Source organism: Anser cygnoides, chromosome 4 (genome assembly GCF_040182565.1).
Source record: "Anser cygnoides isolate HZ-2024a breed goose chromosome 4, Taihu_goose_T2T_genome, whole genome shotgun sequence".
Lineage (NCBI taxonomy): Eukaryota > Metazoa > Chordata > Aves > Anseriformes > Anatidae > Anser > Anser cygnoides.
In genome coordinates this window covers 50160008-50176592 of record NC_089876.1, presented here as the reverse complement: position 1 = coordinate 50176592, position 16585 = coordinate 50160008, and the positions used below count along the sequence as shown (strand labels likewise).

General features: G+C 37.5%; 1 protein-coding gene across 7 annotated transcripts in view; it reads right to left on the bottom strand.

The window, feature by feature from the left end:
- The window catches only part of RAPGEF2 (Rap guanine nucleotide exchange factor 2), a 183182-nt gene that overhangs the window by 32740 nt on the left and 133857 nt on the right, over positions 1-16585 (bottom strand). For 6 of the 7 annotated variants that reach the window (XM_048076135.2, XM_066996101.1, XM_066996103.1 and 3 more), the window contains 6 exons: positions 13028-13159; positions 4705-4882; positions 2778-2914; positions 2175-2333; positions 692-844; positions 196-360 (listed from right to left, as the gene is read on the bottom strand). In XM_048076135.2, the coding sequence (XP_047932092.2) occupies positions 196-360; positions 692-844; positions 2175-2333; positions 2778-2914; positions 4705-4882; positions 13028-13159 (924 nt within the window). The remainder of the gene's footprint in view (positions 1-195; positions 361-691; positions 845-2174; positions 2334-2777; positions 2915-4704; positions 4883-13027; positions 13160-16585) is intronic. The other variant, XM_066996104.1, reaches the window with a different exon arrangement.

Sequence of the window (16585 nt, the reverse complement as noted above, 5' to 3'; positions counted from 1 at the left end):
TATGGCTAATTTACCTTGCCTGAACAAGTTTGTACTTAAAGTACAATAAGAAGAAATATTTCTGTAGTTTTATCCATGCATTCTGTCACTAAAATTGTCTTCTTCAGTCGAGTCACTCAAAAAAATTTTATTTTATTCTTAGTAGCTTATATTTTCATGCACATAACAAGAGTATAAATTTTAGGGGATTTTAACCTTATCCCTGAGGCTGGGGTCATTGAACCACTCCAACAACTTCTTCCCCACTTCCATTGGGCTGGAAAGAAAGGTCCGATACGTCAACAGGAAGTCTTCTATAAATGTTGGGTCTACCACGGAGTGTTCTTCCACCAAATGCATTGTTAACCTTTCAGCTGTTCCCTAAATTAAAAAAGAAAGAAAAAACACTTAAAAATTAAAATACATTTTCAATAAATGAAATTTTTTTTCTTGTATCATATTGAAGAATTACACTAGAAAGAACAATACTGGTATCTACTGACTGATGAGATAAGCAAAGCTTCTGTAATTAAGTTTTATAAAAATCACTTCGTTACTCACGTGTATAACTTTTTAAAGTAGAAAAACTAGAAATTTTTACTTTCAAATACATGTTATCATACATATCTCATCTAATCCTGAGCCTTATTTGCCAAGTGCAGAAGTTTATAGAATACAGACCTTTGCAATACTCTTCCCCTTTTGCTTTTACCTTGATGACAATGTGGCCTTTTCTTGTTCCAGTGCGATCAAGCTCCCTGTGCTCCTTAACCATCACAATCTCCCCTTCCTCTTCTACCTTCTGCATGTTCTTTTCTACTTGATTGAGGATACGGCAATAATCTTGCTGGGCTATACAAACAAACTGGAAAGAATCATCACGCACCAGTATTAAAAGGTAAAGTCTTCAGGAAACCATTTAGACTTATGATGCAAGCATTCTATTAGTAGAAAAGGTAAAGAAGGTTCTCAACCTGCGGTTGGCCAAATCTGTTATTCCAGCAGTTCAGCTGGAATAAGCAGATGAATACACGGTATTTCCAATACAATCTTGTAATCAGAGGAGCCTAAGATTCATCAGAACAAAATGACTTAGCATTACCAGCCATTTTTGCTTAGCTGCTTAGATCTCCCTGCTTAATAATATTCCTAGTACCTACACTATCCAAATATAATTAAGACCACCCACTACAACTTGGAAAAAAATACACATACACTATGAATTGCAAATACTTGAGATTAAACTGTCTCCTTAAATTAACTTGGGCCATTAACTGAACGGAAATTAGTGGGTTTTTTTGATTGACAAGCTGCAAAATCATCATGTACCTACTTAGGACAAAGGTACAAGATTCCCAGAGATAGAATTTTCTTCTGCATTCTTCATAATTTATTTACAGAACTTTTCTATTTCCAGCAGCTATTAGTAGCTGAAACAGATCTCCTACTGTTTGGATTTGTTGCAGAACATTATTCTAACAAGATACGATTTATGCACTTATTGGCAGTTAGACTCCATAACACATTTCCACCGATTTCAAAGGGCATCTGATAGAAGCTAATTAGCCATCAGGACCAAGAAAAACACATAATTCACCCAGAGCTTGGCTATTGTCTTCTGGATGGGAAGAAGTAAGCAGCCACCACATATACAGATTAAGCTAGTTGTTTTATGCTATGAGAAGTGCTCCTTTACAACTGACTGTTTGTGTTATAGCAAAGGTCAAAACGTTTTTATTGAAAGGTCAGACTGGCTGAAACTAAAGCATCTTCTACTTTTCATCATGGGACAGATGTATTAGTCTAAGATTCAGTAGCTGAGTCCACTAAGGAAGAACGGCTCTTACCTGCAGAAGTAAGAGAGACTGTAATAGCTAACGGATCTTGAGATCTTACTAAAGGAAACTTTGAAGCAATGGATATATGCAGCAGGCTGCTAGGCCTTATGTTCTGCAGAAAGCACACAGACAAACCAATCCCACAAACAATCCAAAACAATCCCTATCCGGATGAAGAGAATTCAATTTCCCAGCCTGTAAGTACAAATAGCAGGAACCGCATCTCTTAAGTATTTCATGGGGTTATGCACTACAGATTTTACACATACACTCAGTTTGAAAAAAACTGTCTGGCTATTCAGTTGTATTATTTCTATATGTACATAATTTTGCATGTGTTACAGTTGGACACACTACCTGGCAGTCATCCACTTTGGTTCTCATCACCCCCTTCATATACTCTTTGTCCATGGTAGGGGAAACGCCAAAACTGTTTCCCATGCACAGTATCTCTGTTCTTCCATCAGGATACGTCACTTCCACAGAGCCATTCAAAATGACTGACCAGGAATCCAGCTACAAATTAAATGTTGCAGGACACATGAAGACAAAATCATTTAACATTGTAATACCATGCTATACAGATACAATCCCCACTTCTTCCCCCCCCCCCCCCCCCCCCCCCCCAAAGGAAAAGAGTTATTTTTTGGCACCTATTAAAAAAAAAATGTATACACTAGATTTTAAGCCGTTGAAATAAATTTCCCAAATCAACTCCAATAGACAGGAAGTATGTATGTTATGAAGATTATTTTCGTATGCTTTTACTGAATAAGAAATGTTGTGCAAGGGCTTAAACAAAAACTTTCAAAGGAAGAACAAGATGACACTTAATTTTGACACTTAATTTACCTGCTCAAAGTTACTTTTTTTTTAAAGCAAAAAAAAAAAAAGGACCATAGCACTGTGGACTCTGGGATGTCTGGTATAACAGGGGAGTCAGAAGTAACTTCTACTGACCTCTTCTCCATCGTTCAGTACAATAGTTCCTGCTCTCTCCACAACTGCAAACACCATTACAGCACAGAGCTCTCTCCTCACTGACATTGTCATGTTGGCAAAAGCAGGCAATTGATGCATGAATTCCAGTAGTTGTTCTGAAGGAGAAAAAGCCCACTGAGTCGTGCATGTCAAAACAACAAAGCACAGCAAAGACAGTTCTTCAGAAAGATGCCTAAGGCTACTTAAGCTAAAATGCAGCACAATCGTTTCTGTATACTAATAAATCTTGTACAGTGGCCTGTTGTAATTACTGGGTATTTTGTAGGCACAGACTGGCTGATCATACCATCAATAGAAACCCTGCAAAGTAAAAGTCAGCATAATAGAAGAATTGTAATTTAATCGAGAGCTCTGAACACAGCCAATGAAACTGTAATTCTCCATCCAGCCAGAGCAGTAACTCCATTACGACTATGATTGGCCTATATAAAACACAGTAAGATATTAAGAAGGGAAATTTCTCAAAACTGAGCAACTTCTTTGGTAAACCCATCCATTCCATGTCCAGTCTAGGCATGTTAACAACAAAAGAGTTGTCATCTGGTGTATTTACAAAGATCCCCTAGGATGGGCCAGGTAGAATAGGATTACTGTCTTACAGGTGACTACTGCTGTTCTGGCTTCTGTATGTACTGGAGTTGCACTTATACTCAACTGTGAGCTTCTCCCGTATTTTGATGTTTTACATAGTCCATAGCTACACAGAGCTCATTTGTTCTTAATAGTCGTGCTAAGGAATTATATGCCCTAGAGGTTAGACGTTTTTGCATTTGTTCTCATCAAAACCTACTAGAAATAGTCAATATAACTCAATCTTTTTCCTAAAATTTTATTTATGCAGAATCACAGAATGGTTGAGACTGGAAGGGACCACTGGAGGTCATCATGTCCAACCCTGCTCAAGCAGGGACACCCTAAGCAGGTTGCCCAGGATCATGTCCAGGCGGCTTTTGAAGATCTCCAAGGAGGAGACTCAACAGCCTCTCTGGGCAGTGTTTGCCAGTGCTCCATCACCTGAAGCACAGTTCAGAAGTGTTTCCTGATGTTCAGAGGCAACTTCTTCTGTTCCAGTGTGCACAATGCCTCTTGTCCTGTCACTTGGTACCACTGAGAAGAGCCTGGCTCCACTGTCTTTACACCCTCCCTTCAAGTATTTGCACACATGGATGAGATTCCCCTTGAGCCTTCTTTTCTCTAGGCTGGACTGTCCCAACTCTCACAGTTTTTACTCATACAAGAGATGCTCCAGTCCATTCATCATGTCATAATCAACAAATCATCATTTAGGTATACTTTGATGAACGGAAAAAAGAACGAAAAACAAACAAAACAATCACACACACAAAAAACCACCTGCAACAGTGAAACAGATTAGATTAGAAATGGTAATTACTACAATTCTAATTCTAGCTTTGCTTTCTATGTATTAGTCTGTACATTAACATAGCAAATTAGTTTTAGTAGATTTATATTTATGTAAAGGTCTTATGGCTCCACTATTTATTATAAATGTTGTAAAAAACCAATGCAACTTAAAACAAAGAAACGTAGTAAGAATCCAGTAATGACACGAACATAAATTTTGTCAAATTTCTAACAATTTCCAGTAAGCAACAATGCTTACTTCATAAACCAGTCTTGATATCAATTAGAAGTTGAATGTTGAAACCTAAAAGGTCAGCACTGATAGCTTTCCGCCGTATCTTGTGCATTTTCCAGTTCTTTGGCTGTGCTCATTCATTGGCCTTTACAGATCAGCTTACAGAATACACACTAAACTTACCAACTACAAAAGCCAACAACCAAAATAAAACCCCAAGCTCAAAAAATACATTTTTTGGTGAAGAACAAGTTTGATGGCATTTTGCTACTTTGTAATACTTACCAATATCATCATCTGTCCTGTCTATGGGGTCTTTCTCTAAGCAATCTCTAACAATATCTCTACTCATTAAAGGATCGGATGCTCTTTCAATGTCTTCTTCATCATCGTCATCCTCAGAATCCACTGCTGTCTCTGGCAACCCACTGAGATCCATATCACCAGCTTCACTTTCTGTAGCCTGAATTAATGCATATAAACAATTTCAAAAAAAAAAGTATTCAAACGTGTTCTTCACTGCTCTAGTTTCCTATTTAATATACAGAAAAATTCTACCTAATCTGTCAAATGAATTTTTGTGTTGCTTTTTTCTTCACATTTTTTTTAAAACAATAAACCATTTACCAACACCAAAACAACGTTAAACAGGGCTTTTAACATGTTTCAATCAGCCATATATAAACAGGATTTATCATAAATTATTTAATTAGCAGGTCTTGGGGGAATTGTAGGCAGTTTATTCCAATAAATTGCTCCTTGAAATAGATCACTTATTTTAAACAAACAGATAATTTAAAACATATTCTGTTCCCATCCCAACATTACATTTTCAGACATTTATGAATGCAATATTATCTTACGTAGGCAGTCTGGGGAAGTAAGCACTGCATCAAAATGCTTCAAAAATTTTGCTCTCTCAGTAACCTAAAACTGCCTGTTGTTTTTTGTTTTGTTTTAAAAAGATGAAAACATAGTCCACACATAGCCTAAGGTCATTAGGACAGCACCTAAAGGTAAATACATTTTAATGATACTGTTTCAAGACTGAACATTTAGTAAACCCTACAAACACTTGTCTATCATGGCTGATGAAGTTGCGCTTTCTCAGAACCTGATTTAATGCCACAGCAGCTGCCAAGGCTCAGCTATCACAACCTTTACGGAAATGCAAGATTTTAATGAAAGTTTTACAACATGGCTTGACAAATCAAGTTTCTCAGACATTATATGAATGCAAACAATGCATTCATGTTTACTTTAAAAATCCTGCATGGGACAAACAGCAACCAAAGCCTGTTTGATCGATCTGACTCCCATAAATTGGTTTAAAAAAAATTAGGTCACCTTCCAAACACAGAGAAGGTAAGACAAATTATGTTTGTATTTTTATAGAATGATCTTCCCTACTTCTGCCTGACTAGATGTGGCTGACTATGTTACTTTAATGCCATCATACACAGCCACCTAATGAATGGCAGCATACAGCTGGAGACGGATCAGGTCAGCTAGTAGCATTATTAAACACTTCTGCCCTACAACACCACAGAAGCTTTGTAATGGGGTCCTGTTAGCATGAAAAGCATCGTACCAGCACCTACACGATATTCAAATTATTCTCATTTTGTTTTTAAAAGAAAAAAGTGCCAAGCATTTCCTAAACAGGGGAGAGAAGACTGTTACTGCCACACAAACAAATCACAAAAAATGAATACTGCTAGCAGTATTTTCATTAGTGGTCTTGCTGTGTTTAACATGCATATTCCCTATGATATATTTGAAACAATTACTCTAACTACTCGTACAAAATAGCTTTCATCAAATGAGACTGGTGGAAAAATTAGTGATGAGTCAGTAGACACATGGCTTGTGACACTGTTCTGTCAGAATCATGAGTCTCCAACTGTGACAATTCCAGCGACTGTGTGACTAATTCATCAGTCCCTTCTGCAAACCTTCCTGTTATTAACAAGTGCCCCTCCTACCTGCCCAGCAGAAGCCTTCTCAAAAGCCTGTTGGTAAGCTAAATGCACAATTAAACTTAGTCACACATTGCCAATGTGGAAGAGATACTTTGGAACCCAAGAAAATTCCACATGCTGTGCAAAAAAACCCCAACTGTTTTGTTTAAAAAATTATTTGACTGTCCACTTTTAGTTTATTGCCTTAAGACAGAAACCCTATCAAAAAAATGACACCATTTAAAAAATAATTCCCACATAAATTAAACACAATTTTGTGTTGTGTTCAGAAAATACCTTAAACATTGCAGCTAGAAGCTACAAGTATTTCCTGAGGGACGATCACTGTTTACAGAGCTAGTTAGATCTTTTTGGCAACCAATGGCATTGATAGGAACAGGAATAGCTGCTTACTAGTTATCCAAAAAAAAACCAAACAACTGCAACACAAACTCAGATTTGAATGCAGTAATCCACAGAGCAGTAGTAACATTTATTAACTTTGGACACCTTTATCTTACAAGAAAAAAAAATGTATTTCAAGCAACACACAGTTATTATGCAGAAGTTAGCAAAAGAATATGTAACCTTTCCATGTAGCCAATACACATTTTTAGTAAGAAAGAATAAAGCAACTCATCTGACGAAGACACCTTCTCAGTTTATGAATGCAAAAAGTATTGCACAAGTTTTACTACACTGTGAAGAATAATTGGATATGCCTTCACATTAGAAATGTACACTAATTTATCTACAGGAACACTGCAAATGGCTTGGTTCTTTAGGCTTAATAGCATTAAATATGACATGAAGTTTTCAGGGTCCTCTTGCTGACACATTAAACTTCATTCCAACCTACGTCCACTTCTGTACTCCACCATGGGTTAGAAAAATCAAGCACATCTGCACAGGAACCCTTAGTTATGGGAACAATAGCCATGCATTTGTGTAAGACTAAAGGAAAAATCCTGATTAGCTCCTTTGAGGATAGGGGCGTCTTTGTAAGCTTCAGCAGTAAAAAACCCAAAACACAGGATGAAAACCCTACAGGATTTGTCCATGGTCAATTACGAGGCTTAAAGATTTCCAATGAATGTTTATCAAGGATGAAATACACCTCAGAAATGAGTGCTTTCATAAGTACTGCTGTGTTTGTTTCTTGGGTAATAAGATAATATTAGGTTTGCTTACATGCAATCTTTTTGGATTTATATGTGAAAAGGGCTGGTTGCAGCTTAAACTACAAAACACTGTCTCTCCAAAATCTAAATACCAGTCGCAATGAAAATTTTCCTTCACAGTTGAAAAGATGCCATGAGAAATTTGCTGAAGCTTCAAATGAATCGCGTGACAGTGACAGCCTAGGATTTTATTTGTCATATTACCAACAAGAAAGTCAGGAGACTGAGTGACATTTTCATTGAGGTGAAGAGTTAGTTCACATTCACAACCTAAGGAGACCTCTCCATTTTTAAGCAGTGTCTATAAGACTAATACTGAAGCAATATAAAAATGGTTGCTCCAATTGCTAACTGCCTCCAAGACCAAAATTACTTCTAAATTTGAGGGGTAACAGCTAATTAAATAAATACAATGAAATAAGTATCAAAAGATGGAAAATAAAGGAGCGCTGAGTAAGTTTTTCCTCAGTTAGCCACTGGGTCTGACTCTCAAGGGAAAAAAATCATCATAAAAAAAAAAGCAACTATTATTTTCATTAGGCCACATCCTGTCATTGGTGACACCAGGGAGCAGAGACCAGAGCTACAGAGCACAGGGAGGCCACCTCTCAACCGCCTCCTCTCCAGATGAGACAACCCAAGTACCCTCAGCCTCTCCCCACAGGACATGCCCTCCAGCCCTTAACGCTCTTTTTATATAGTGGAGCCCAGAATGACACACAGAATTCAAGGTGAGTCTGTACCAATACTAAATACAACGGGAGAATCGCCTCTTCTGACCATCTGGGTACACTGTTTAACGCACCCCCAAAGTGGGAAGACCTGGAGAACTGCCTACCAGGATAGCTTTTTTTGGGGTGGTCATTAGTGTTTTCTTTTCTACATTGGTTTGGGGGTGAAAGCTCCCAAATGATCTTGACAACATAGAAGGGGGGGGGGAGAAAAGGAAAATAAAACAGAAAGAGAATTAACCACATTAAAATACTAGGAAATCAGTAGTTGAACAGAATTTTTAAAATACTTTTTCAACACCTTCGGAAACATTTTGAGGAAGAAATGCATCCATTCTGAAGACTAAATGTCCCTCTGTGACTAACACCACCACCTAAAAACCACAGAATCTCCAAGCATGCAAGAGAAAAATACTGGAAAAAAAAATTCAAGACTTCTTGTGCAGATCAGAAATAGGTTCATCTGCGTCTGATGCAGCTCTTCAAGCTAGTAAATAAAACTGCCAAGCCCACCTCAAAAAATTCACCTTTTTAAAGTTATCATCACTGTGGTTGAAGGGCTAAAAAATAAACAGAAAAGGGGAGGTTAAGAATATTTATCAGCAAAAATCTTCTGGGTTTTATTTCTTAATTTATAAGCCGATATTGATAGAAAACACCAAGAATGCTGACACTGCACCTTCAGTGCAATTCGCAGAAATCCCACTAGTTTGAAAGATTTTCTCCTGTCACTATAGAGGCACACTGCACCCAGCTTTTCCACAGAGAGAAATCACAGCTTGGGTTTTGTTTTACATTAGCTTTCAACTCACTGGGTAAAAGGTTACCATATCAATAAATTGCTATCGAATTCAAGCCATGCAACTAATTATAATATGTATCTGTTTGTCATGTAATTATGATAATATATATTACATTCAATTACAACTATTGCAGACACAAATCTCACACAAATTTAAGGTTGTCAGATTATTTTTTTAAACGGTACTGTGAAGAGTGTGAATGCCCGTGAAATCTCTAGAAGATGGACCTTTTTCCGAAGAGTTCTCCTACCAGGCCCGTGAGAAAACAAAAGCTGACATCTTGAAAATTTCCCAGCGCTACCCGCATCCTGGGAGGGTCACTGAAAGGATGTTACCCATTTCCTTTACTGCTGGGAGCGTCTGGGGCAGACACGGGCGGGCACGTAGGGCTGCCAGGAAGCCACCAGTCTGAGGACAGGATAAGGCAAAGAAAGGCTGGCAAAGGAAGGAGCTCAGGCAACACAATGCCTTCCCAAGAGAGGGAGGAGGGATAACACGCATTCACAGGCTTAAATCTCCCCACTCTCAAACCGGGCTCGTCAGCTGGTAATAAACCTGTCAGGGATAGGAAGCGTTCAGGAGCGTATAGGAAGAGGTATGTAACGAAACATGAGAAGCAGCAGTGAACAACTTGCTTTGCCAAGTCAACACGAGGCAGGAGCAAAGTATTGTTCTTGGCAGATACCAGCCCGCAAGCAAGCTAACACTCAGCATCCCCTTCCTCTCCAGCCCCGTTACACAGTTAGCCAACGGTGAACTTATTTCCTAAAATAAAAGTTCTAACATTAACAACCATACTGATGGGCACCTGACATTTATTTTTAGACTTGGGTGGATAACGACAAAGGATTATTTATTTTATTGTGGTAAATAATTCTTAGCCTAAAAGAAGTTCTTTCATGTGCAACATTTGACAAATTTAGTTACAGCATTAATATTTAAAAGGAAATATTCTCAACTCAATGCTGAAAGCATCTGAAGATTCAGCTTCATGATTTATTCAAAAAATCTGAAAAGGCCATGAACGTATTTTTACTGCAAACAGCTGCTCTTAAGGCTACAGGACTAAAACTTACTAGGATGCATAACATGACATATCATTAACTCTGACATTGACAGTAAAGATCCAGTTAATAGTATAATTTAAGAATTTTCCTTTTTAATCAATCAAAAGGTAAGTTGGCAATCTTTCTGAATCATTCCTTTCCACTTAGACATAATGAACATAAATCCATTCTACTGAGTGGAAAGATGCCTTTAAATATGGAACAGAATTAGAGCAACGATGATACTGAGCTTTGCCTAAGATCTATTAAAATTTAAGCAAAAAATAATGTAGATGACTTGGTTATGGTTTATAATTTTTGAATAAACACTTGGGGGAGAATTAAAAGGCAAATAATTGTGAAAAGACTGATCCAGTCTTTTTAAAAAGTATTTCTGATTACTTAATCCCAGACTTGATCCTAGAGTATTCAGATTACTGCTGTTTATCTTGTCGCCTTTTTTTTTTTGCAGTACTTTAGCCTAACTTAACATTCCTACATTATATTCCTTTACAACTGAAACTGAAGTAAGAAATTAATGGTTTGTGACAATATGAGAAATTATTAAAAATGACAGCACTTGGTACCACAAAGTTAATTTCAAGAGTTTAGGATTCCCAACTTTATCGATTCCTACAACTGGATTCATCAATTCGGGTGTGCTTTTGTTTTTTAAATAAAAACTTCAAGTATGTTCTAAAACAAAGCATTCTGCAATAAATGCTTGCAATACTTTATGTCTCTAGGGACACAAATTATTTTAGTAATTACACTGACATTGTGCAGTTACACAGATCTTAATACACCTGTGCCAATAATTCTTTAAATGAGCAATTAACTGCAGATTAATTGAAGAACGCAAAGTATTTTTTAAAGCATGTGACACAGTATCCTCCTTTTTTTTAATTAGACAAAAATTAAATTTTAAATATTAAAGTAAATATATTAAAGTAAATATTCCCCATGTAAATACTTCACAAAAATCACTAACTCTCTCTAAACACCAACCATACTGTTGATTTCATTACTGAAAAGAAGAATTACTACAGGAGACATACACCAGATTACACCAGATTGGTGACTCAAGAAGTATTTCTCTAAAGCTTCCCTATTGTATTTTTAATTTCCCAGGAACTCAGTGATCCTTCTCACAGTTATAAGGGTTTTCTTCCAAAACTTTTACAAGAAGTTTCAGCAACTTATCTAGAGATGAACTGTATGACTATAACCATCTAAATGCCACCTACAAGTGTCTCTCTAGAGGTACTTGGTATTTTTATGCTTAAGGATAAAATCTTTAGAATAAAAGGTATGAAAATCTATAGAAGACAAAGAACAAAGCTGATTTTACCTCTTCTTCACCCTCACAGTATAAACATAAATCCTATCTCAAAGTAATCTTCTCTTCAGAAGAAATTTTGAGAAATATACTTGACTAAAGTGTTCAGTTACTTTGACTTATTTTTCGCAAAAATAAGACTTTGCATTATTGCAATTATTATCTAAACTGAACGGAGACTTTTTTTTAAGCCTACCTCCTACTACAGGAAAGTCTCCAAGCTTTTCCCCTAAAACAGAATAAATGTTACAAATATGTTCACAACGTAAGTTGTATGTATTTGTGCAGATAATGCTTTTCCCATTATCTAAATGGACATGTCTGTATTTTTAAAAGCATCCAAACCAAAAATTATTCCTTTTCTAGTAAATAAAACTTCAAGTAGACTTGTTCCTGTTAAATTTTTTCAAAATCCTTTTGAGAGAAAAATGTTATTCTGAAAAAGTGAATCAAATCTAATTTAAATAAATTGCTACAGTTTCCTATCAGAGGACATTGCAAGAACTGAAAATATCAAGAGGAAGATCTAGACTTCCTCATATTATTATTTTTATATTTTTTTAAATATATTTAAAACAAGCACATACACCTCAAATGTTCTAGGCACCCTTGGGATATGTTTCAGAGCAAGCTCTGTTCCAAATGAAGAGTGCAGAACTTTGCAACAAGAAGCCCCCCAGCCGTGTGATAGCTTCAGAAATCTCACCAGTTCAAGCCCCCCCATATTTCCCAGGTAGCTAGGAGAAAAAGCACTACCAAGAGGCTAGTACCAGCTTTCTACAGGGTGGAGAAATCAGAATATACCCCTGAAGTCAGGCCAGCACAGGCTGCTCACTGAGTATTTTTTCTTCCAGCTACTGGATGTATGCCAGATTTGGAAGCCAATACATCTCAGAACTATAAAATACAGCACCAAGAAAAAAAAACTCATTTGACAAAGTTCTAAATCTATACTTTTGAAAATCTCATCTCACTTTTTATCAGAATGCCCAGCTCAGGTCACTTCTTGTCAACAGATCTCAAAGTCTTCTCAAAATAGCAGTAAACATCACAGCTGTTTCTTTGCAAATGGCAAAGCAGTCACTCAGAAAGGTGAGGTGAGATGCTGGAGTCAGGGAACAAAGTCTCTTTGCCTCCTAAGTTCAGCCAGCAAGCTCTACTGAAGAGTCACACTGGCTTTCCATGCTGAAATTCAGGACATTTTCTCTCCAAAAAGCCTCAAAACACAAACAAAATTCATGAAGTAGAAACCTGAAACATTGCAAAAACACTACACCTCTGCACTGCTGACTTGGATGTGACAGACTAAGGAAACATATGTCATGTTACTGCACTGCAGATTACCTGCTGAGTTTTCAAACATCAGATCTAGTAAGAAGCAGATGCAACCCTGAAATTATCCTGATTCAAGCAAAAATTAGTTTTTTGAAATCTATTGATCACTTCTTCAGACAAGAAGTGACAATACAGGATAACACGGGTGTTCAGCTATTAACATCCGAACTGTTTGAAACGGCACCTCCCATCAGCATCCCTTCCAGTCTTACCTGGTAGATATCAGAAAGGCTGCTGCTTCCTGAATCACTAGTGATGCTACATCCTGAGTGACTAGATGAAACGTGGGTCACCTGTGGGTGGAGACTGTCAGTAAGGTGCAGCTTTGTGAAATCTGCAGGAAGCTATAGGTGGAGCAGAAAAAGCATCATTACAATTTGAGGTAGATACAGAGCAAAATTAATTTAAATCATGTATGTCACACTTTACTTTCTGCCAGCACCAACTACATCAAGAAAACCATTGGGCTTTGAGCATGCAGCATGAAAGTTTGAGTTTTCCAATTTTTTAGATTGGTGCAGAAGTCAGCAATATACCACACCAAGTGCTACAAATATAAGAAGAGATGCAAAAAAAAATAAAAAAAACTGAGAACAAACACAAACGAAGTGATAACCCTTATGCCAAATTTTTTAGTATCTTACTGCACAGTTTGGGTAGAATTAAACTTCATATGAATATTGTGCTGCCCTCAATATCAATGGTTTCCTGTAGAGTAGGATTGACAGTGAGTAAAGTCACATAGTTACAGCAAACGCTGGTCTGGGTTTGGCTAACTCTTTTGCTTCTGAAGTCAACAGGGTACTTCACAGACAAGTAAAACCCAAGGCACTGAACTATCCATTATACTTGGAGCCAAATAACATGACGGCAAATAGGAAATGTGGGAAAACCGACACAACTGCAATGAGCTGCAATCCTGAAATGAGTTTGCTCACGTGCTTCGCTGGAGAATGAAACAAGACAGGACATTTGATCTTTTAACAATCATCCACCAAACATTTGTGACATATATTTTACTATTGCTTTACACACACAGGTCCCATGAAAATCTGTAAGAACTGTCAACATTGCCAGGCTGTAGAAAGTGAACTTGGATACAGGAAAGTACTTGCTGTCTGAAGCAATATTTAAATGCTATTTCAGGGGCAAAATACTCATCTCCTCAAAAAGCTTGCATCCCACCATTAGCTATTATATATAAAAGTATGTTAAAGTATCAATTTTGGTATGCAATAAATACTTCAATAGTTGAAAAACTTTGTTCATTAATTTCTTTTTGCTTCAACTCAGACAAGGCAGATACAAACACACCTCAATAGAGAGTAAGAAGAATGCCATGTGCAGGGTGTCCACCCATGTCAGTTGTTAACACTACCCTGGTGCTACTACCATTTGCCCCCGATGGAAATGAAAATAAGAACTCATTCAGCATTAAGACAGAATAGGTCAATCAGGATAAATGGTTAGACAAAAAGCCTGCTGAAGTCACAAACGCAACTGTGCTTGAGAAAATGACCAGCTCTACACAGATGTACTGAATGATTTTGCTGCCGCTTGCCTGGCTTAAAGCTGCGTATGGTACCTGCCCTGAAAGAACCCTGACTTCAGCATTTGTGGCGAAAGCACGGCCAACTGGAAACTTCAGTCGTATTTAGGCTGACTGGCATTTCCTATTCCAATACACCTAAAAAGGGTTTCTTCCTTACTGCAGTATGACTACAGAACTGACAGCAAAAATGGCTACGCTTTGAAAAATTCTTACTATTTTACCTGCAAGAGGAACTAAAACCAAGAACCTGACATTAATAACCCTAAAAAGCTTCAGCCAGCCGAGAGCTAGATTTGATCTTCATATACCAATCAACAACGAAAGGGCAATTAACAAAAGCAATACTCTAATATATATATAAAACCATTGATGCTGCCTCCAGAAAAATCTAATTATGTTCACCAGTGTTGTTGACATACCAAAAGGAGAAAATATAGGATGAAAAAATGCATTAGTTACAATATCTGTTGACCCTGCTCCTTCCCTTTTCAATTTAAGTTTCCATCCTTTAATTTCCATTCCTTTAAGTTTCCATCAGCACAAAACAGCAGAGTGTTTAGTATAATTGCCTGGATATCAGTAATTTTTGATTAGGATTCAAACCATTCTACAAATAAGTATATGTCCCATAAACAGAATGCACAGGAAGCAAATTATCACAGCTTTTGTAAGATGTTGATGAAAACTCCATTTACTTCTGAAAGTACAGTTTCCTAGAATTAAAGCAGTCCAGGGTTATTTCCGAGTAGTAATCCTATATATTATTTTAACATGCAGACACAAGTCACCTATGATTTGCATGCCTAATGATAACTCACAGAGCAGACACTGCCCAATATTCTGAAAGCTTTGTATTTTATCAAGTAGTAGCTATTTCAGTCACAAATAAACATCACCTCCAAAGGGAGATGTATGTCTACAGTCCTGAGCCCAGCCAAACACGTTCATTTTTCATAGTGCCTTTCAAATATCTCCAAGCCACTAACAATTGCATTTATTTTTAATCAATGCAATAACAATTCTTTAGAGCCTTACATCAAAGCAAACCCAGTTAGTATATGAAAAAAAATGAAATCAAGCTACGTTTAATATAACGGCGGCACTTACTGTTTTAAATGAACAGCAAGGATTTATGTTTTGCTCCTACACAGGCAATTGGAAGAGGCTGGAGTTTCCACTGCAAGTGATAATATACAAGGCAAATAAATGCAAGCCTTCTGATTATTTTTGTTTGTTTTTTTGGGCTGTAGACAATCAGCTGAATGTCTGGTGACTACCGGTTTCAGAATAACTCCTAAAGTCAAAGCCATGCTGCATGTGATGGGCTTGCCAAGTGGTGACAGCAGCAGATCAGAAGCAGTCATTTTACTTAGGGCAACCCAGCCAGTCACTTTGATCTTAATCAAATGGGACTATTCACAAGCAGGAAGCACATGCTCACATCTTTGCAGAATACTACGTCTCTGTGCTATATGCCCGAAAGCGACATCCAACTCAACTGCCCTATCCTCAAATAAGTTAAGGTGAGAAGCTGTGAGACAAGAAATGAAACACAGTCGAAAGCTGAAACATCTAAATGGTGAGCTCAAGCAGCGTGTGAGAAATGCATGCATTTCTGTCTTGGCATCCTGCATCCTGCCATTCAAAGTATTTAATGCACGCCATGGGAAAGAAGCAAAACACTGATGATAATGACAGAAACAGGCATCTAAATCTTCGACATAAGAGGCCACCCCTTTCCCTTGTGGAGGGCAATGTCAGGTAAGCAGCTTCCAGCAAGCCGCGCAAGAATGAAATGCAGTTTTCAACAGCCTGAGCAGTGCCAGCAACCTGCACAAGGCTGTCTGGCTCAGACCAGGGTATTTGCACCTCATTTCTTACGTGCAGTGCGAAAGAGTACTGTTTGAAAATAACATCATGAAGCTCTGCTGTACATCCAGTGAAGAACTGGCTAGGAACATCAGTCTGTGCTTTTGGAAGACATGATATCTAACTTCACTATTATAGATCTATTTTCTGTGCTACCGAACATCACTTTATTGTGAAATTTGAGCACTCAGTGCTTGCATTCAACTCTCATTCCATTCAACAGTTTAAGACTGCCGTCAGTGTTTAGTATCCCAGAAGAATACCAGAAGAATAAAGGTTTTCTTGTAATGTTTTAAAGTGCATAAAGGCTAGATATAACATGTGCCTTATCCTCCAGACCACACGGTAA